At 46.1% G+C, this 22,813-nt stretch overlaps 1 protein-coding gene across 1 annotated transcript in view; it reads right to left on the minus strand.

Moving 5' to 3' along the window:
* LOC144769737 (killer cell lectin-like receptor subfamily B member 1) overlaps positions 1 to 22,813 on the minus strand; it is a 357,657-nt gene that overhangs the window by 275,627 nt on the left and 59,217 nt on the right. The window contains exon 2 of the mRNA XM_078653917.1: positions 8,199 to 8,297. Within this exon, the coding sequence (XP_078510043.1) occupies positions 8,199 to 8,297 (99 nt within the window). The remainder of the gene's footprint in view (positions 1 to 8,198; positions 8,298 to 22,813) is intronic.

The raw sequence follows: 22,813 nt of genomic DNA on the forward strand, positions 1-22,813 counted from the left end.
AGGTTTTTTAAAGGAAAATATTCACCTGTCTAAAATACCTTCAATCCTATTGTCTTTGCAAATTTTGAAAACCTGTTTAGCTACCGACAGGCTCTCAATTATGTGTGTTAATCAATTTAGTAACAAACCGAAATAGTCAGTACTTTATATCTCAAAAGGTCATCCTACCTGTTTAGTGACAAGCTCAAGTTATTTAAACTCAAATGTGCATTAGTACATTTTTGTAAAAGTTTCCCAATTTAAAGAAGCAGTCATGTTACTAATTTGTACATACTTCTATCACAACTAGGAAAACAACAATGGACTAACTTGTTCAAAATCTTATCACAGGAACAATTATTAACAAACATTTGCAAAGCAATAGGTCTCACACTTGCGAGAGTTTGAGCTATTGGCATTGTAACTGCTAATGCATTTTATTTTATTTATGTATTTTGAAAACCTGCAAGCAGTCCGTAAATACGCACATAGAGGCCTATTAGGATGGCGGACCGACCTACGCGGTGCCTGCCGCTTTGTGCATGTAAATGCAGGGGGGTACCATAGGTACCCCCCATGTGCATCCCCCACCCCCCAACACCCTGGGGGCCCGCAACGGGCCCCAAACACAAAAGACCACCTGCTTTTCCACGGCGGAAAAGCCGCCGTGGAAAAGCATGTTTCAGCCTGCATCCTAATATGGCTGGCGCTGCCTTGCAGACACCGCCACCATATTTGCCTGCATACACCGCGGATCAGCGGCGGACGGACTTGCCGTCCACCGCTGATCCCAACGCCATCCTAATGTGGCAGTGGGTGTTTCCGATGTCCGCGGCGGTGAATCCGCATCCTCCAGGCCGGCGGTGGCTTCCGCCGGCCCGGAGGATGCAGATTCACCGCCATCCTAATTGGCCCCTTTGCACTTATAGTCCTTGCTTTTGTGAAGCAAGACTGGCAGTAAAAGAGGCATTGTTACTGTTGCCTTGCTTCTGGTAGGCAGCGACTCTAAGTACAAAGTGTGTGTTTACGCACTGTTTGCAGGTTTTCAAAAGAAATAATTAAAAGGCATTGTTATTCACAATGCTGATAGCTCACACTCTCGCAAATGTGAGACCTATTGCAAGCTCTTTGGGTTCACACTTTGGTGGCAATTTATTTAGTGTCGCCAATTTAAAGTTATGAAGTGTTTAAGTAACACTGCAATATTTTAGCTGCTTACGTTTCGAGAGGTTGACTAGCTGGTGATTTATTCTTGTCTTCTTCAAAATATTAATATCAATAATAATATGCATGGCGCACCTGAAATCCTTATACTCAAAAGCAAACTGATAGTAAAACAGACACACCAAGGAAGGATTTTTAAACTAAGACTGTTTAAGGCAAGCATATGGTGTCCACGTTTAGGTGGCCAATTTTTTTTTAATTTAATTTTGTGGCACATTCATGCAACTTAAAAAAAAATAACCATTTTACCAGCCTGCTAAAGCCCAACCTATTGGTTTTTATCATAATGTACACAAAAGGTGATGGGAATTAATGGTTGCAATCAGCCAATCCACTGACAATCCCTCTGGATAGCATTCAAAAAAAATTGTTCTTTATAATTTGATGCTGGTGCAGCAGTAGCAGTGTTCTCCAGAGTTGTGACTCATTTCCATCCTGCAGCACCGGATTGGGTTAAATGGTGGATCACTGTGTGTTGATTTTCTTTACACTATCAGGAAGATGGTATATATTGTCACACACATCCATGCAATGAATGATTCCTTCAGGAGAACCCCATTGAACCTTGGTCGATGTATTTATGAGAGATATGGGAGTCTCAGGGGCCCTCACTACATGTTTCAGGGGTAGGTGGGCACCATTTTGCACCAGGCCATTGGTGTAGTGTGAGCAGTGGCGTAACGAAAGTTGAGGGGGCCCCCCTGCGAGGTACATGGAGAGGCCCCCGCTTCAGATTTAATACATAGGTCTCAGGCCTGAGTACTGTGCTGAGGGATCCCCTGCAGCTCGGTGTACCCCGCACTGCGGGCCTGTGTTATGCGCCTGGCCCCTTCACCTCTCCAATCCTACCCCGTCACCTCTCCTGCCCGTGCCAGCTCCTGCCCCTTCACTCTCAGTGAACAAAATTGGCAAATTACACAAGGCTGCAAGTTCTCCACAGTACTCTGTTTGGGGGAAGCTTCTCTGTAATCACCAACTACGATCTACTAGCTCCAAGTGAGTCACTGGCCTCCAAGGCACTCACTCACACGATATGCTAAAGGCAGACGGCGCATTGTTAATTGAAAGGAGATAATCAGCCTCAGTCAGAATGACAATGGGCCTGTCTACAGTCTGTACGAGCTCAGTGAGGGGCTGCTGCAGCCTCTGAAGTTCAGCAGAGGTACGCCCTGGCCCCTGAGAACTTTTAATCTCCTGGCGCTTCTCAGGGGAATAGCACAGCTTGCTGTAATTGATCTCCAAAATTACGGACAAAAGGCATCTGTAAAAGGAATGATTACGGACAATGGACATGACACCAAAATGAAGGACATCCGTGAAATTTAAGGACAGTTGGTCACTCTAACTGACAGTTAACAAACTTTTCATATAGCTCAGTTTGGAATGTTAATAAAGGAATAGGTCTGAAAGTAGAACGGATACTGATATCCACAGATTTTTTTTATAAAAGCATGTTTCCATCTTGGTAGAAGTTCAGCAGAGGCCAGAGACTTATTAGAAATTTCCGAGAGTTTTGGGACCACAAGACCTATAGCAAAATGTAAAAACCAGGGGGGATATTCGCAAGTAAGTGGCGGAGAGCGGCATTAGCCTTCTAGGCTTAACGCCTCTCTCCGCCACTTCGGAAACACAAGGCTGCACCATATTCACAAGGATATGGTGCAGCCTTGCGTTTCCCCATGTGATGGCGCTAAATTTCACAACTTAGCGCCAACGCAGGCACCCTTGCACCAGTGTGCAAGGGTGTCTGCAAACAGGGAGGTTTGTTAATGTGCAGGAAGGTGTCCCTTCCTGCACATAAAAAAACCTAAAATGCCTGTTTGTAACTTACACGTGTGCTGCTTCATGCAGCACACACGTAAGTTACAAAACGGCATGTTTAAAAAAGGTTTGTTTATGTACAGGAAGGGACACCTTCTGTTACATAAACAAACCATAGCATTTTGCTTTTTCCATGTGTACTGCACAAGGCAGCACTCAAGGAATAAGCAAAAACGAGGAGAAATAAAGTATTTCTCCTCATTTCGCCAACTTAAGACCAGGGTTTTCCTGGTCTTCATTTTGGCGCTACCTCCAATTTACGCTGCCCTTGTGAATAGGGGGTAGCATCAAAATCATTGGGTGTTGCGGTGGAACGCCCACCACAACACCCACTACACGCCCCTTTCACGCTAAACACAGCATGTAAGGGGGCCTTATTCACAATGCAGCGTTAAGCCACATTAAGTGGCTTAACGCTGCCTTGTGAATAAGGCGAGGCCCCTATCACCACCACAATGTCACTGAAAGTGACGTTGTGGTGGTGGTACGGGCTTGTGAATATACCCCGAGGGGTGCAAGGGTCGGAAGGTGAGCCTGATTTAACAGTATTCATTGGGGATCTTGATGTGTCTGTAGTTATAGTAGGATATTCCGTCAAATATAATCTAGGCTTATATGGAGCAACCTGACCCTCTGAGCTTCCACAAACCGTAGCAGTCGAATCAAAACTGGACCACATTTTTAGGATTTATCCTTTAAAATATTGTCAAATCATTACATAAATCCTGAGAATTATTGATTGTGTTGGAGCCTCACTAATATGCATATTGGAGAGTGTGTTTCTGTATTTTTGTAACACTGTCATTTAAGAGTACATTTGGATGGATGAAAACAGAGTAAGAGATCAAGTAAAGAATTGGCAATCTAACTAATGTAAACTAGACCCACAAAATACATATATTACATGAAGGGCCTTCAGCAATAAGTGTCCATATTATCTTCAGTTTTCAATATGTTCTTTAGCCTTTCCCTCCCCCAGCTCTTTAGAAACTGATGGCTCAGCTAACTTACACTGAAAGCAACCCATGGATCTGTATCATGTATGCACAAACCATAATACCACACTTTTCTTTCCCTCTGCAAATCGACATGGTGGATTAATTTTCATTTAGTTTCAGTGCAGTGTGTGCAAAAAAAAGAGGCAAGACTGAACAACCAGCATTTTGAATGACACGTGTGCAGGAGCCGGGCTACGTCACACACACCACAACCATAGCTGCCAAGGTATGACATTTTCATAATTCCAGTGTAATTATGAGTGACATTCAGCGAACATGAGTGATACTTTCTCGCGAGCAAAATCAAGGAATGAAGACGAGAGAAACATTTAAATAACAGAAACAACACCCATTTGAGCAACAAGAAACTCTAAGATCTTAAAAAGGCTTACAAAGCACCTAATCATACTGCAGAGAGTAACTCACTGCAAAGCAGAGCACTCAGCTGTACTAACTCTACTTATGAAGCTGAACACAATTGTGTGCAGACTGAAGACAGTGCGATTGCTGCAAAGGAGAGCCCTCAGCCATAGCTGCCAAGTTTTCTGCGGCCTCATAAGCGACATTTAAATGTTTTCAGTGTCTCATGAGTGACATTCCAATGCCATAAGTCACACTATGAGCGAGCGAGAATTCAATGCAAGAACAAATGCATTATCTCACCAGCATTGAGATACATTATAGAAATGACTCTTTGTTGTGCAATGTAATAGTCTAGAAACGCCCATAACAGAGATCAACATATTTTATTTGCTCATTTAAGGGCAATACCTTTAATCCTTCTTTCAATAAGGTAAGCCTGAATTTTTAAAAGAGTTTGTTCTGAAGCAAAACAGAATGGTGTTGTTTAGAGACCGCTTGAGTTTGTGTCCCCTGCCCTTTGAAAATGTTGAAATAATTTATACAGCATGGTGACAAAACGAGAGGGGTGCAATGTACAACAGGCAAGAGAAAAACAGTGCTGTTCTATTACAGGCAAGCACAATCACTAAATATGTGCTAATCTGCCCATTAGTTCTGTCCTAGCATTGCAAGGTGATGGTTCAAACTTAGGTAACAGGGTAAAGGAGCAGTGCTCTACAGAGTGCAACTTCAGATAATGGAAAGAGATGCCACCTTGAGAGATCAGCACATTTGCTAACTGGAACCTGCTGGATGCACTGAAGCTGGTTTAGTTCTCCCCACTCTTTCCGATTTCCCTCATCCCATTTTCTCACTTATGCTCTCTTCCCTTGCTCTTTCATCCACTCTTCCTTTCTCAAACTTCTCTCACTGTTTGCTTTTCCTCCTCTTCCTTTCTCTTTTCTGCATGCTCCTTCCTTGCGCTTCCATCCATTCTTCTCCTTTCTCACACGGTTCTCTCTGCCTGCTTTTTCTCCTTAACTTTTATTCTCTCCCCTGTATTCTCTGTTCATCTGTCTCCCCTCCATCCACTTTCCTGTTTCTTCTATATGGCTCTTTACCACTCGATTTCTTCTTTTTATTGGTTCACCTTCTTACTTTCACTTCTTTCTTTTGTTGCACACTTTCTCTCTCTCACTCCTCCATCCTCACTGTCTTTCTCTCATGCTTTCTTACCTAGTTCTGTCCTCTCCCCTCTCCCTTGACACCCCCTACATATTTTCTTTCTCACTCCTTTAGTCTACTTGTGCAGCAGTGATGGCATTGCTCACTATAATCTGTGGTGGGCTAGTACCTTGGTTTGTTCATGCACCCCAGAAACAAACTGCAGAGGCACAAATAAACAAAAACACCACTGCCATAACCACCAACCTTTGACTCTAAAAGATCTTAATTTCATTATAAAAAATTATTCTAACCTATACTGAGAGGCCTTTTTGGTCTTTCCATAGCACTCAAGTGAAAATGAAATGCTTTTCTGTATTTGAAGTTGAAGGCATTGAGTAAATTTAGTAATTTTAATAATACTCAAAAATGCATTGCATTTGATAGTATCTCAGTGTTAATCGATCCAGTTTTCAAGTTCACTGCTATTTACATTACATTAGCTGCAATTCCCACGATAAAAACGTCTGCATTTTTCATAGTATTTTTTTAATGTTACCTCACCAGTACTTTGGTAGCCATAGTTCATTTTTAGCCCCTGTTCTCTTCTAAACTCCTCGTCTGCATTGGTGGATTAAAATGAAACATCCCTGAGCTCACGGAGCGTGGCCTACAACCTACAGAGCTTCTAAACCAGATGTGCTGTGAAGTGAACATCGAACTCCCAGGTTTTTTATTGCTGGACTATAAGCAGTATATAAGGAGACAGGTCTGTGTCCCCGAAGTAGTAAGGATAGTGAGCGCTGCATGCCGTAAAAACAGCTGCTGGTAACAGGGAAGGTGCCACCCCCAGGGGATTAACGTACATATGCAAAGGGAACGAACTAAAGAGGCCCCATGACAGGGTTCTGCGGGGTCTCAGTTGATCTTAAAAACTGTCAGTTAGCTCAGCTCTGAGCCCAATCTGCTGCGGCACCAGTGCCCAGTTCTACTTAACTTGCAGCCTGCTAAAATTAAATTATTTGTAAATCGGCAGCATGTCAGAAAGCAACATGAATTGTCAGACCTGAGTTGCGGATGGGACGAGGGTGAGCTCTTTCAGTACGGCATAGTGGAGGCGCTCAGATTTCTAGAGATCTACCCTCTGCACAGATGACTGTCTGACCTCTTCTGCTGAGGGCTCTCCCTGTGGTCCCGCATGGTGATAGGGCAGCAAACTACGGGCGGCACACAGGCTGGAAGTATGGCGCAGGGTGGAAGTAGTGCACCCAAGAAACGTTACTGCCCGCGCTTAATTGCCGCCTTTCTACTAGTGACTCTTCCTGTTGGAAAATAGAGAGTCAAGTGACGGCACGTAACGTGAGGCCTCCGCAAGTAATATCATATTGCCAGGACTGTACTTATGGCTGAAGCTGAGTGCCCTATTAAAAACGCTCACTTTTGCGTTGACACTAATGTCAAAAGTCTGGTTTTTGGGAGGGAAGAAGGGGGGCAAGCACACCGACTACCATTTTGTGTGTGTAAAAGGCTGCTTTATTGAAACAGATGCACATCACATTTATTAAAAACTACCTAACTCGCTTCCAGCCACCAGGTTTCAATACCAAAAATGGTGGCTGGGGAACGCGGGCTCCCTATTTAAAACCTTTGGGCTGCTAAACTTCGTTTTGGGCTGCCTTTGGGCTATCCCCAGGCAGCCCAACATGGCAAAATGGCCGCTCATCCACTCTCCCCCCTTCCCCCTCCCAAATCTGCCCATGGGGCAGACCTCGTGGCTCGGCTGCTCCCTAAAACCCCCATGTATTCGAGAGGCGACAGGAAATATGACATTTTGTACTTAAAAAAACGCACAAATGGTTGCCTCTGAAACGTGTCCTGTTTTCCGAGCAGAGTGTTGCAAGAGTTGTGTTCTGATGTCAGGTGGCATGCGTCATTGGATGGTGAGGGGCCCCATGGAGCGCGCCCTCCCCCCACATTGCGGGGGCTGCGGGGACCTGTGTTACACCCCTGAGTGTGAGCCTTCTTCTTGGCCCACTCAATAAAAATGACTGGTAAAGGTGGAGGCAAGACTTTTCACAGATTGATTCAGACGGCAGTGGCGGAACATGGCTCCCTAAGCCCCCGCGATGTGGTGGGGCCTGAGCTCCGGTGGGCCCCCCTCAGCACAGTACCCTGGCCTAATAGCTCCTTGTTGAGTTTGGTGGGGATTCTCCATGTAACTTGCAGGGGTCCTCCTCAAGTTTTGTTACGCCACTGTCAGAAGGGACAGTTGTGATGCTTATCAGGTAAACAATGTTCAGAGGCAGTTAAATGAAATGAAGTTCAATATTGAATGCTGTGACGGTGTGAGTGCATGTGTTTGTGTGTCCGCATGTGTGTGTGTGTGTTTGCATGTGTGTGCATGTGTGTATGTGGGTATGTGTGTGTTCATGTTTGCTCCCGCAAGCATTTGTGTTTGTGTGTTTTGGGTCTCTAGTATGAATTGATAAAGCAATGGTGGTGACTGAGAGAAAGCTGCCAGGTTGTGAAGCTGATTTTACTATAGTTTACCTCCTTTTCCTGATAAGTGTAATTAATTCATTTGAAATTCTTGGGGGATATTTCTGCTATTATTTGTTTATTCAGCAATACAATTCTACTTCATATATTTCTGGGAAATTATGTACTTACTCCAAACGCCAGATCCCACCACAGCAAGGACTAGTAGGACAGTGAGCAAGACAATTATCCACAGGGCAGGTCTCTGGAAAAGGGGAGCTTGTGGGTCAGCTGTAAAATTCAGAGGAAATATTCCATTAATCATCCTAATAATTCACAATTCTGTGCAATTTTAACCATTGTGGTTACATATTTCAGGCAACAAACATCTGGAGAACTCCAGCTACAGTCAGAGAGGTTGGGTCACTCATCACTTTGCCACACTTGTAATACTGCTTGCCCATATACTCCCAGCTGGTCACAAAGGCTACATTCTGCACTATAGTCAAATGCCTCTTAAAATTAGTCAACGGATCTTGTATTTCTAAGAGATAAAAATATATATTCTGACCAATTTCTTTCTAATCACACAGCCTCCTTGTTCAGTGTCATGTTGTTTCAGGAGCTGCTAATGATAATCCATCTGCTGCAAGATCTGTGGATGTATGACGTTACAACGCAGGCTATTACAACGCCTGCCTTTACAACGCGGTTTTTACATCGCAATCCATTACAACGCATAGTGCTTTTGGGTGTTGGATAGTGAATAGTTTAATTTACTATTCCAACTCCAGTCCCCGTGGACACTAGGGAAGATGTTGGATAGTAAATTAAACTTATTCCCTATCCTAGAGCGCCCCCCAGCGCAATGCATTGTAATGGTTTGCGTTGTAATGACCGCGTTGTAATGGTAGTGCGTTGTAAAAGTTTCGTTGTAAAGGTTGTTTACCAAGATCTGTGGATTGTTTATTCCATTTTTCCAGGTTCTCATCTAAACGAGTGAACGTTTTTCCCACAACACATAGAAAGATAAATAAATAATGCCGGTTGATATGTGCCAAATGGTCTGCCTAAGCATTTCATTTTTTGGGCCCGTTTTGACACTTGAGACATTACCTGGGACTAAGTCCTGAGTTTGCTTGTCACTGGAACTGGTTTTTCACTCAAATCATCTCAAGTATTGCGCAAATTTCCATCTGACCTGTTGGTTCTCCATCAGAGAAGTTCATTAAATAACCCTGGAAACATTTGTGGTAAAACTCCAGATGCTTTGCAGGTCAGAACAGTGGAAGTCTGTAGTATTACTGTGTTGACTCCTGTTCTAACGTGTGGGACCCGCACATAGGAGTATCGCAGCAGGATAAAAACAAAACCTATTTGCCCAGATGTAATTACCACACCAAAATAATGGCCAATTTAGACCAGCTTTTCCTTTGCTGATTTAGGATAAGTATATCTTGTATAGATGGTGGTTTATATAAAATGTATATTCATTCAACAACTCGTCTGTCCATCTGTGTGTTCGATGTGGGTGCAAGGATAGCAGGACGACATTTGTCGGCGCCTTAGTCATCCACAGGCTGAACTCAAATTGCCTTTTGTAGAGGACTCCAACCTTGCAGAGACCAGAAGTTAGTTCACTAAAGCCACAAGAGACATTGCCAGCTTGTCTAGATTTCTGATGACCATCAACCACCAGAGGCAGAAGGAGTAAATATACCCTGTGCCAAATCATCTGACCTTCTCAGCTTACATCTCCAAAAGATGGGCAAAGTGAATGACTGGTTTTACTTGCTTAAGGCAGGGACTCCGAGGTGTTTGGCAAGTATGCATTGTATTTGGTTGCAAACAGTTCCTAGTTTTAACAGATGTACAGTACCTATGATTCTTTGGGGGAGGTTAGTGTTATGCTATGTGGTATGCATTTCTAAAGAACATTTCGACAATCTGGGAGTCCTAAAATACTTGGCAGATGCTTTTTATGCTTTTGTGACTATTGGTTAACAGACATAAAAGTAGTATGTGGACTTTGCATTTGCAAGTGATTTGTAAAGTTTAGAGGTAAATTATGGAAGAACTTTGAGTGTGGAAGAGACTAGTGTACTAATAGTAGTGAATTATATTGGATATACTCCGGCTATGGATGTATGTGGAGCATTATGGCTATCCAAGTGTGTGGGGCCTGCAAAGCATTTTACATGTGTAGGAAATGGGGTTATTAGACGGTGCAGTTATACTCTATGGAGATTCAGCTAGTAATAATACCACAATTACTAATAAGGTCCAGTTAAGTCTCAATAAATGAATCCATGCTCAAACCTTGGTAGCTTGGCAGTGAGCAGTCAAGTGTTAAGTAGGAGACAGGTAAGCGTAAAGCATTTATCAACAAAACAGTATATAAATAAAAGACACAGCACAATAAAAACACAACACAAATTTACAAAATGAAAATATTCTCCAGTGTTGTAAATTTGTGTTGTGTTATGCTATGTGGTATGCATTTCTAAAGAACATTTCGACAATCTGGGAGTCCTAAAATACTTGGCAGATGCTTTTTATGCTTTTGTGACTATTGGTTAACAGACATAAAAGTAGTATGTGGACTTTGCATTTGCAAGTGATTTGTAAAGTTTAGAGGTAAATTATGGAAGAACTTTGAGTGTGGAAGAGACTAGTGTACTAATAGTAGTGAATTATATTGGATATACTCCGGCTATGGATGTGCATTTGTAAAGATTAAATTAAAAAAATGTGTATTTTAGCCCCAAAAACACAAAGCGCCCGCCGTGGCTATCTCGTCACTTTGGACTGGTAAAAAGTTAATGTTTTAGGCTGACAAAGATGGAGCACAGGTCAGATAGGTTAAGTGGTAGATCCCGGTCAATATTTTACCTTCGCACTCATTCACTTTTTGGGGAGATTTTTCTCTCGACTTCGAGTGATGGGGTCCTTGGATCTAGATTTCAATTCCACAACGGTGGCCTGCTGCAGCACGATGCCTCAGTGAGCCCTGGAGGTCTTTGTCTTCATCATCGATGGGAAGGAGCTGCGCAGCTATTAAAGGGGCAGACCTGCATGGTTTGGCCGAGTCGTGGTTCTACATTGCCAGCTTGACTCTCGTTGTCATGACCGTCTTCCTCTAAAGTTTTTTCACAAAAGTTGGTAAAAAGTTACCAAACTTTCAGATCTTCTGAAAGCTACCTTGATAGTTAGAAAGGGTCGAAAGCACAAGCCAAAGGTGTGGAAGCTCTGGTTTCCCTCTTGTGGGCGATCCCATAACGCACCTAGTCAATCCAGGACAATCCAGGTGAAGCTGGTCAGCTGGAGTTGACCTCTTAGTGGATGCTGCAGGAGACTTCTTTCAATCCGTTTTCACCTGTTGCAGCTCAGGGGGCCCACTCCTTATCCTTGAAGACAGGCAAAGCCCTTCTTGTGTGGAGCCTTTAAAGCTCAGCAGGTGCAGTAGTTTTTAGTGCAGTCCTCTGTTGTGCAGTCCAAGGGTCCAGCAGGGCAATCCTTTTTCTTCAGATGTTTCAGACAGGGATGTGAGTGATCCCTCCAGATCTCCCACAATTATTGCACATTCTGGGCTGACAAGAGGGGTGGGGCACCCTAAACAATAGCGTTCAAGTTGGCACTCTCTGTTATGAACCCTTCTTCAGAAGTGTGGCATATTTTTGTCCCAGAATGCACAGTTCTCTAAAAATCAAAATGTAGAAATTCCCTCCTTGGAATGTAGGCCTGGCTAACCCAACCCACAGGTGTAGATAACCTTTCGCTACACTCCCCTTCCACCCCCTCTCCTAATCTAATTAGGTGGGGCTCCCATTTGGCTGTGGATCAAAAAAGTTGAGGCTGGCGTGGGTCTTATGATATCTGTGCTTCTGTTGTTGATGTTCAGTTTATCCCCCTCCCCCCACAGTCCCCTTCCTGTCCTGGCTTCTTCATACTACACAGCTGATTAAGGTAACTTCAGGCTAGTAAGTCCTAAAGCTACTTTCCAGTAATACCTATAATAAATCTGACCTTGACAAGGTGTTGGATTTCTTGAAACTAATATTTTCATACTTTGAATCATGTTGCTAACTCTCACCAATCAAATGTTAGACTTTATTAAAGCTTAATAAACCCTTCCCATGTTTGCCTATGGGCAGAGCAACACTATGATGGGGTACAGCAACCTTGTTTGTTTATCCCCACCAGGGCCAATAAAACATAGTTTATAATGTTCCTGCTTTTTATAACAAGGTACCCAACCCTTGGGGCACCTAGGGCAGATCTTTAGGGGTGACATATGCAATAAAAAGGTCTTTTTTGACTTTGGAAGACGTTTAATTTCAAAGTCAAATTTGGACATGGTTGTATTTCAAAGCTAGCCTGCAAGGCAGGTCTGGCTTTAAAATGACAATAGACACCACAGCTGTGCACACTTAAGTGTGTTAATCCACTGGGTCTACAGGCTTACATGCTCTACCACATGCTAGGGACATTTAGGTTGTCTGGGCCAATTTGAATTATACCAAGCACCATGTACCTTTAGGGGCAGAGGACTTGCCCTGGGCCTAGTTTGAAGACCCCCAGGCATTTTTAGAATCAGAAACTACCAGTATCAAACAATGGGGGTGATCAGGACAGAAAGGATGATTGCCATACATGTCCCTCTTCCCCACCGGATGAAAGGTGATGGGTAACTAGTCTAACATCATGATATGTGGAAAAACCTGGGAAGTTCATCTTCATTGGAATGGATACTCCCAGGTCTGTGATCCATTGTAACGTCCATCCCCGGTAGGGAAATGGACCACCTTTACAATTTTGGGTTCACCCCCCCTCTGCACAAGCCATCTGAGAGGTCTGTGGTCAGTTTGAACATGGAAGTGAGTCCTAAACAGGTATGGTCTCAGCTTCTTCAGGGCCCATGCCACAGCAAATGCTTCCCTATCAATAGCACTTCATCTTTGTTCTCCAGGGAGTAGTCACCTGCTAATGCAGCCAACTGACCGATCTTGGCCCTTTTCATGTACCTATGCCAACACTGCCCAAATCCATTGCTCTGAAGCATCTGTCTGAACCATAAATTCCTTATTGTAGTCAGGGGCCATTAGGGCATGTGCTGAACACATAGCCTCCTTCAGAGGAGTGCCAAAGGCCTTCTGAAACTATGGGGTCCAAATGAGCTTTTTGGCTATTTCTCCAAGGTGAGTTTGGTCAGGGGAGCCACAGTGGTCCCATAGTGCTTTACAAACCTCCTATAGTACAAAGGCAGGCAAAGAAAGGCCCTGAACTGAGTTTGGGTTTTAAGAGCTTCCCAATCCAGGATGGTCTGGACTTTGGGCAGGAGAGGGTGTACATGGCCTCCACCAACAAGGTGTCCCAAGTACACCACTGTATTCTGCCCTATCTGACATGTGCTTGCCAGGATAGTCAGGGCCTGCCTGCAGCAGGGCCTGACACACTTCCTTCAGGTGGACCAGGTGCTCCTTACAGAGTGGAACTGAATAAAGCTTTATCATCAAGAAAGTATATATTACGGTGGTCCCAGTATTAAAACATTGAAATCGTGTCAGGAAAGGGAAAAAATACAATGATATTTAAATTACAAATTCAAAAGCAGAAAAGCATTGATATGTCAGTGTTATTTAATCACACTGAAACTGGTTAGCATTTTGTCAAAAAAGAATTAAAGGACATACATTTCTGTAAAAAACATCATCATTGCAGTGGCCGAAGGGGATCGTGGAGAGGGCAAGGCAAGTGATTCAAGTGAGGTGGTGAGGTAAGTAATATAGGTGGTGATAAAATATCACAGTCAAACATTCGGGCTTGCTCAGCACATGTACTCTGCCATGCTGGACCGGAGGTCTAGCAAAAAGCCCAGAACATCTGTTTTCGGTTCCTTGACATTCTTCTTTCAAGCTTCTCTCACCAACCACAATGGACCTCGTACAGCGTGGCCAAACAATAACTCAAAGGGGATAAAGGTGCCCTTTCAGTGGCACCTTTCTGTAAGCAAACAGCAGGCATGGGAGGAGAATACCCCATGTCGTCCTGAACTTGCTGGATGAGCCCATAATCATACCATTCAGAGTATTATTGATTCTTTCAACAAGACCATTGTTGTGTTTCTATCTAGGACCCTAATTCGATATTCCCGATTTATGCCCTTATATGGTTATAATAAATAATATCATTTTAAAGGCATAAGAATCATATGCATATTTAGTAATAGCCCATGCAGTCCAAATACGGCAAGGCTACTCCCCTAGACTCCTAGAAAGTACAACGCGTTCTTTAAACAAACCAAACCTCCAGTAACCTGGGAATTCCCCATGCCGTTGTTTTGATTTGTCCTAGAACTCCTGCGAACACTGAAAGAACTGCCAGTTCTTAGTGACATCTTTTATTGACGTCTTATGTCCAACCTTACGTCAAACCCGGCACCTTTCAGGTATAAATATACCAACATTGCCTTAAGCAAACACACGGTGGTTTGGAGCAGAGCGGCTATCTACTTGCCCGAGAGCCCAGCTGATGCGAGAGCCCACGGACGCCGCCCCTCCCTTTTGACGCACTGAGAAAGACGCTGGCTTTTTCTCCAGCCCAGAAAATCCAGCTCCGGTGTTTCCAGATACCCTTGCGGGTTCCTGGGATATCGAGTCCTGAGAAAGAGATACCAGACCTCCCGCATTCCATTACCCAGGTACGGAGCTGACTAAACCCTTAAGAGAATTCTTGATTCAGATTCCTTGGCAAAAACCAACTTAACTTAAACTGCTACTTACTTACTCCTTCCCACGTATTAGGCTTAGGTCAGGTAAACCGGGGTAGGCTTAGATTAGAAGCACCAGTTGAGTACGTTAGTCAATGTATTTATGTATGTATATATTTTATCTATTTTAAAGTATCATATGGCTAAGAAACCATATCAATGCTTTTACAGTATTATTTCATAATACTCCTTTTACTGTACGCACTTTACTTTATGATAAGTATTGCAATTGTGGCAATTCATTTCTCTTGCATGAGAAAGAAAACTGCTCAATAAATAACACTTTTTATTGAAAACGCCCGTCTCTCTATTTCTCTGCACTCTTGTGAAACCAAGTATGCACGATTGACTGAGTAAAATAGCTGTCTATTGTTTTCACACAACTCTAGAGATACACTCTTATTCTGAGGGAGCAAAGTTGTCATGTTTATGGTTGTCAGAAGCTAATCCCTTCTTGTCTATCCAGGGAAGTTAAACTCCTCCTTGTTTATTCGAGAAAGTTTCTAGTGACCTCTGAGCTAGCTGGCAAAACTAATTAAGTCTAATATAGTCAGTAGAGACCTAGTCGACCTCAGTCCTACGTCTACACTGCTGTTTATATTATTCCAATGCGCAGAGCCTATTGGGAATATAGGAACTACACTACATCATTGGTCTGGGGATGATATGGGGTGGTGTGATTATTAGTAACACCACATTCATTGCATATCACCTCCAGATAGGCGGTCATCAAGTTTTTCCCCTGTCTGAGACCATCTCCTTTGGAAAACCCACTCTGGTGAAGATGTCAATTAGGGCTCTGGCTCTTGGAGAAGTGTGGCTCACTGGTTAGAGGAGGCAGACCTGGAAGCAGAGGTCAGCCCGGGACCAGGGTTCAATTCCCGGCTCGGCGGGTTCTTGAGTCCTAAAATGTCCATGGACTCGACAATTCTCGCTCTGGTGCCTACTCGATTCACGGGTTCACACTCTGCGACTCTGGGCAATAGCTTGCTTAATCTCCACAACGGCCCCTCGCAGCGGGATGCCTGGCTTTCACCTTGCGGATACCCTGCCGGGGTTATCTCACAGGGGAATACCAGGACGGGTTCCCTAAGCAAGCGCTTAGAAACGGCTCGGTGATTTGCGCTATATAAATTCCTGTACATTTACATTTACATTTACTGTGGGAGCAGTGACCATTCTGAGGGGTTTTGCCGCTTGATATCTGGTGGCATGGTCCACTACCCCAAGATACACCAATTAATTGAGCCTGTTGGTGTGTCTAGGGGACAGACGATATCAATATACATCCTCTCAAAGTGAGTTCTAACCACTGGCAGTCGTATCAAGGGAGACTTTGGCTTGCCCCCTGTCTTGCTACTGGCTTGACAGGTGACACAGGAGCTGCAAAACACCTTCACTTTGGCAGACATTTTGGGCCGATAGAAATGGTTGACCAGCCTGTGCCAGGTCTTGGCCTGAACCCAAAAAATGTTCTGCCAAGGGGATGCAATGAACCAACGTGAGGAGGAACTCTCTATAGTTCTGGGGAACCATACTATCCTGGTTACCCCTGGTTTGGTTTCCCTTGCCTCAGTATAGAGGACTCCGCCTCCTAATAGACTCCATGGAATCTACTTGACGTCACCCTTCTCTTACCTTGAGGCGGTCTGCCTCAGGCCCTCCAGAGTGGGACAATATATGTGTCCCTGGCACAGCTCCACTCTGGTGGGTCCACCAGCTCTTTGCAATTCTGCCAAGTGGACAGATCTTGCAGGGGTGGAGTGCTAACCTCAGAGGACAGTTTCCCCCCTGAACCTCCTAAGCTGTTTGGGATGACTCACCAGATTCTTTTTCAATGTATCTTGTTTCTGGAATCTGGGCATAATGTTCCAGAGTCCAAGTGTCCAGCACTCACTTGATTTGCACTCTGGGACCTAGCCACAGCACAAACCCACTCAGAGAGGTCCAGCATCTGAGCATGGAGCTGCTTTCTTTTGCACCCCGTCCATTCAGAAGATTCAAGATCATTTTCAAGTAGGTAACCTACTGGGAGGGCAGGTGACACAACTACCATCTTAGGACCAGTCACACCTCCCCATTCATAGCTCACTACTGCCATGGGATGGCGCTTGGATCTGCTGTCTACTTAGGTAACCTGGTAGAATACACCAGGGAGGACCTGCTCTGGGAAACCAGTTTGTGCACCACCATGGTGCCACTAACTCCTGTTTCTCTTAGAGCCTCATCTGCAGATCTGTTGATTTTAGGCCTCTTCCTATGTTAATTGTTAATTATTTTATTAAGCGCGACTGTTACCCTTGGGTGTCCTGGCGCTAACTGCTGTCCTGATGAGAGGAGAGACTGAGGAGGAGACTAGAACAGCCAGGTTTTAAGCATTTTCCTAAACAACAGCAAATCGGTGCTGTTCCTCAGGAAAAAGGAAAGCTGGTTCCACACCTTTGCAGCACCTACCACAAAACTTTTTCCACCCCAGCGGACTCTTTTTACAGATGGGACTTTAACCAGTTTTTGAGCCAAGGAACGTAGCGGCCTAGAAGGGGTGTACCATTGGAATTGTTCCTGCAAGTAGCGCAGTCCTTGATTATGAAGTGATTTAAAAACTAGACATAGAGATTTAAATTGCACTCATAGCCTTACTGGAAACCAATGAAGTCTGCGGATTTCATTAGAAATCGGGGCAACTTTTGGTATGCTAGATATCAGCCTAGCAGCGGTGTTCTGCATCATCTGGAGTCTATGCAGCAAACTCTCTTGCATGTTTAAATAGAGCCTGCGCCGACGACCTCGCACCACTGAAGAACCCTCCCAGCAGACCCAGAAGCAAGAAGGCCTCCTGGTTCACCGACAAACTCAAGGACTCCAAGAAGACCTGCCGCACCCTCGAGAAAGCCTGGCTCCTCGACCAGACCACTGACAACATGACCGCCCTCAAACACGCCACCCGCAAGCACCACCAGCTTATCCGCACCACCAAGAAGAAATCACTGAAGGAACGACTGGACAACAACGCCCACGACAGCAAGGAACTCTTCAGCATCGTCAAGGAGTTCTCCAACCCCAGCACCGGCAACAACGACATCACTCCTTCACAAGATCTCTGCGACTCACTCGCCTCGTTCTTCCACCGCAAGATCGCCGACATCCACAGCAGCTTCGGCGCACCATCCACGCACCCAACCATCGAACCAACGCCCCCCACCGCCACCCTCCGCACCTGGACCACGGTGACCACCAAAGACACAGCCCGCACGATGAACACCATCCATTTCGGATCTCCAACTGACCCCTGCCCCCACCACATCTTCAACAAGGCCGACTCCACCATCGCACCCCAACTCCGGAAAATCATCAACACCTCCTTCAACACCGCCACCTTCCCGGAGAGCTGGAAGCATGCCGAGCTCAGCGCCCTACTGAAGAAACCAACAGCGGACCCCACCGACGTCAAGAACTTCCGCCCCATCTCGCTCCTTCCTTTTCCTGCCAAAGTCATCGAGAAGATCGTCAACAGACAGCTTGCCGCCTTCGTTGAGACGAACGGATCCCTCGACCCCTCACAGTCCGGTTTCAGAGCCAACCACAGCACCGAGACCGCCCTCATCGCAGCCACCGACGACATCCGAGCCCTGCTCAACAATGGGGAAACAGCGGCACTCATCCTCCTGGACCTCTCTGCAGCGTTCGACACTGTCTGCCACCGCACCCTAGTTCAACGCCTCAGCAACATCGGCATCCAAGAGAAGGCACTGGAGTGGATCATCTCGTTCCTCGCCGGAAGAACACAGAGAGTCCGCCTCCCCCGTTTAGATCCGAGGCCACCGAAGTCATCTGTGGCGTACCGCAAGGATCATCACTCAGCCCCACCCTCTTCAACGTCTACATGAGACCTCTTGCAGCCATCGCACGCCAACACAACCTCAACATCATCACCTACGCCGACGACACCCAGCTGATCCTCTCCCTCACCAGAGACCCCAACACCGCCAGAACCAGCCTACACAAAGGGATGAAAGACGTTGCCGAGTGGATGAAGAACAGCCACCTGAAACTGAACTCAGACAAGATGGAAGTCCTCATCCTGGGACCATCACCCTCCGCCTGGGACGACTCCTGGTGGCCCCCCGCCCTGGGCACCACTCCCAAGCCAACAGACCACGCACGCAACCTGGGCTTCATCCTGGACTCCTCCCTCTCGATGACCAGACAAGTCAACGCCGTCTCTTCATCATGCTTTCACACCCTTTGCATGGTTTGCAAGATCTTCCGATGGATCCCGACCGAAACCAGGAAGACGGTCACCCAGGCACTCGTCACCAGCCGACTGGACTATGGAAACACCCTCTACACCGGAACCACAGCCAAGCTACAGAAAAGACTCCAACGCATCCAGAACGCCTTCGCCCGACTCATCCTGGACATCCCCCGACGCAGCCACATCTCCGGCCACCTGAGGGACCTGCACTGGCTCCCCGTCAACAAGAGGATCACGTTCAGGCTCCTCACCCACCCACACAAGTCTCTCCATGACCTGGGCCCCAAGTACCTCAACGACCGCCTGACCTTCTACACGCCCACCCGCCAGCTACGATCTACTACCTCGCCTCGCCGCCGTACCACGTATCCGAAGAGCCACCGCCGAAGGCAGATCCTTCTCCTATCTGGCGGCCAAGACATGGAACTCCCTCCCCATCCACCTTCGGCTGACCCAGGACCATCTCGCCTTCAGGAGACAATTCAAGACCTGGCTGTTCCAGCAGTAACGGACCCCTTCCCCCAAGCGCCTTGAGACCCTTCCGGGTAAGTAGTGCGCTATACAAGTGTTATGATTGATTGATTGATTGATTGTTGCAATAGTCCAGGCATGACATAATCAATGCTTTAACCACCGTCTGCCGACTCTGCAGAAAAGGAAGTATTTTCTTAGTAGTCATGAGAGTAAACATAGTAGATGATACAATGGTGTTAACTTGCCTTTTCATGTCCAGTTTATCATCTAAATATACTCCCAAGTTTTTCACTTGCTTGGAAGGTGATGGGAGGTGCCCCAAAGAGTCAGGCCAGCATTCAGGGCTCCACAGGTTGAGATCATTCCCAAATAAGATGACTTCAGTCTTGCCTGAATTTAATTTAAGGCAATTACTGGTCATCCAGCAACCAACTGCCTCCATACAGTCGTGTAGCCTGTGGCTTATATTCCTTTCAGATCCTGGGAGAAGTGATACCACTATACTTCTCCATGCTTGGAGGTAAGGCTGCCAGGGTTGCAGTATCCACCCCACCCACAGAAACTGAGGTCACCTCTGCATACCCTTTCCCCATCTCTCGGCAAACTTCCACACCTACACCAACACTAGCAATCCCTTGGGCCTGCCCACCAGTGGTGGGCTTCTTTGTACAGACAGCATCTTCCCTTTTGTATCCTGCCTACAAGTTGTCAAAACACGTCCCTGCCATTATAAGGCCAAATAACTTACTGGCATACCTCTTCCACTTGAAAGTGGAATGGCTCGGGGAAGTCCTTCTTTGTGCAGGTGAATGGGGACCTTTTGAGGACTCCTGTTTTTGTAATCTGAGTTACCCTGGGTTTTCCCCCAAAAGGAGCATCCATGTCCTTCTTTCTTCTGATACAGTAAAGGGGGTGGTGATGGACAGAGTATCTGAATTAAGCAGAACACTCCTACCCAGTCAACAGATCAGGGCTTGATCCATCACCGTTTTTTAGCTCACTGCACCATCCTAGTTCAGAACCTGGCTAAATGCAAATTAGTCTGTCCCTGGCCCAGTGCATCATGGGAACAGGGCAGACCAAACTACCAAGCCAATTCTTTACCAGAAAGGAAACAAGCTTCCGGGGACCGGTTTCTGGCATCACAGCCGTCTTCGGCCCGGCTTGCTTGAATCCTGATGGTGCAGTGAGCAAGGGACTCACGTCTGAGCATATACTTCCACGCTTATGGTGGACAAAACAATACAGTTAAGGGGGTGGTGATGGACAGAGTATCTGAATTAAGCAGAACACTCCTACCCAGTCAACAGATCAGGGCTTGATCCATCACCGTTTTTTAGCTCACTGCACCATCCTAGTTCAGAACCTGGCTAAATGCAAATTAGTCTGTCCCTGGCCCAGTGCATCATGGGAACAGGGCAGACCAAACTACCAAGCCAATTCTTTACCAGAAAGGAAACAAGCTTCCGGGGACCGGTTTCTGGCATCACAGCCGTCTTCGGCCCGGCTTGCTTGAATCCTGATGGTGCAGTGAGCAAGGGACTCACGTCTGAGCATACCCTTCCACGCTTATGGTGGACAAAACGATACAGTAAAGGGGGTGGTGATGGACAGAGTATCTGAATTAAGCAGAGCACTCCTACCCAGTCAACAGATCAGGGCTTGATCCATCACCGTTTTTTAGCTCACTGCACCATCCTAGTTCAGAACCTGGCTAAATGCAAATTAGTCTGTCCCTGGCCCTGTGCATCATGGGAACAGGGCAGACCAAACTACCAAGCCAATTCTTTACCAGAAAGGAAACAAGCTTCCGGGGACCGGTTTCTGGCATCACAGCTGTCTTCGGCCCGGCTTGCTTGAATCCTGATGGTGCAGTGAGCAAGGGACTCACGTCTGAGCATACCCTTCCACGCTTATGGTGGACAAAACAATACAGTAAAGGGGGTGGTGATGGACAGAGTATCTGAATTAAGCAGAACACTCCTACCCAGTCAACAGATCAGGGCTTGATCCATCACCGTTTTTTAGCTCACTGCACCATCCTAGTTCAGAACCTGGCTAAATGCAAATTAGTCTGTCCCTGGCCCAGTGCATCATGGGAACAGGGCAGACCAAACTACCAAGCCAATTCTTTACCAGAAAGGAAACAAGCTTCCGGGGACCGGTTTCTGGCATCACAGCCGTCTTCGGCCCGGCTTGCTTGAATCCTGATGGTGCAGTGAGCAAGGGACTCACGTCTGAGCATACCCTTCCACGCTTATGGTGGACAAAACGATACAGTAAAGGGGGTGGTGATGGACAGAGTATCTGAATTAAGCAGAACACTCCTACCCAGTCAACAGATCAGGGCTTGATCCATCACCGTTTTTTAGCTCACTGCACCATCCTAGTTCAGAACCTGGCTAAATGCAAATCAGTCTGTCCCTGGCCCAGTGCATCATGGGTACAGGGCAGACCAAACTACCAAGCCAATTCTTTACCAGAAAGGAAACAAGCTTCCGGGGACCGGTTTCTGGCATCACAGCCGTCTTCGGCCCGGCTTGCTTGAATCCTGATGGTGCAGTGAGCAAGGGACTCACGTCTGAGCATACCCTTCCACGCTTATGGTGGACAAAACGATACAGTAAAGGGGGTGGTGATGGACAGAGTATCTGAATTAAGCAGAACACTCCTACCCAGTCAACAGATCAGGGCTTGATCCATCACCGTTTTTTAGCTCACTGCACCATCCTAGTTCAGAACCTGGCTAAATGCAAATTAGTCTGTCCATGGCCCAGTGCATCATGGGAACAGGGCAGACCAAACTACCAAGCCAATTCTTTACCAGAAAGGAAACAAGCTTCCGGGGACCGGTTTCTGGCATCACAGCCGTCTTCGGCCCGGCTTGCTTGAATCCTGATGGTGCAGTGAGCAAGGGACTCACGTCTGAGCATACCCTTCCACGCTTATGGTGGACAAAACGATACAGTAAAGGGGGTGGTGATGGACAGAGTATCTGAATTAAGCAGAACACTCCTACCCAGTCAACAGATCAGGGCTTGATCCATCACCGTTTTTTAGCTCACTGCACCATCCTAGTTCAGAACCTGGCTAAATGCAAATTAGTCTGTCCCTGGCCCAGTGCATCATGGGAACAGGGCAGACCAAACTACCAAGCCAATTCTTTACCAGAAAGGAAACAAGCTTCCGGGGACCGGTTTCTGGCATCACAGCCGTCTTCGGCCCGGCTTGCTTGAATCCTGATGGTGCAGTGAGCAAGGGACTCACGTCTGAGCATACCCTTACACGCTTATGGTGGACAAAACGATA

This window comes from Lissotriton helveticus, chromosome 7 (genome assembly GCF_964261635.1).
Source record: "Lissotriton helveticus chromosome 7, aLisHel1.1, whole genome shotgun sequence".
NCBI lineage: Eukaryota > Metazoa > Chordata > Amphibia > Caudata > Salamandridae > Lissotriton > Lissotriton helveticus.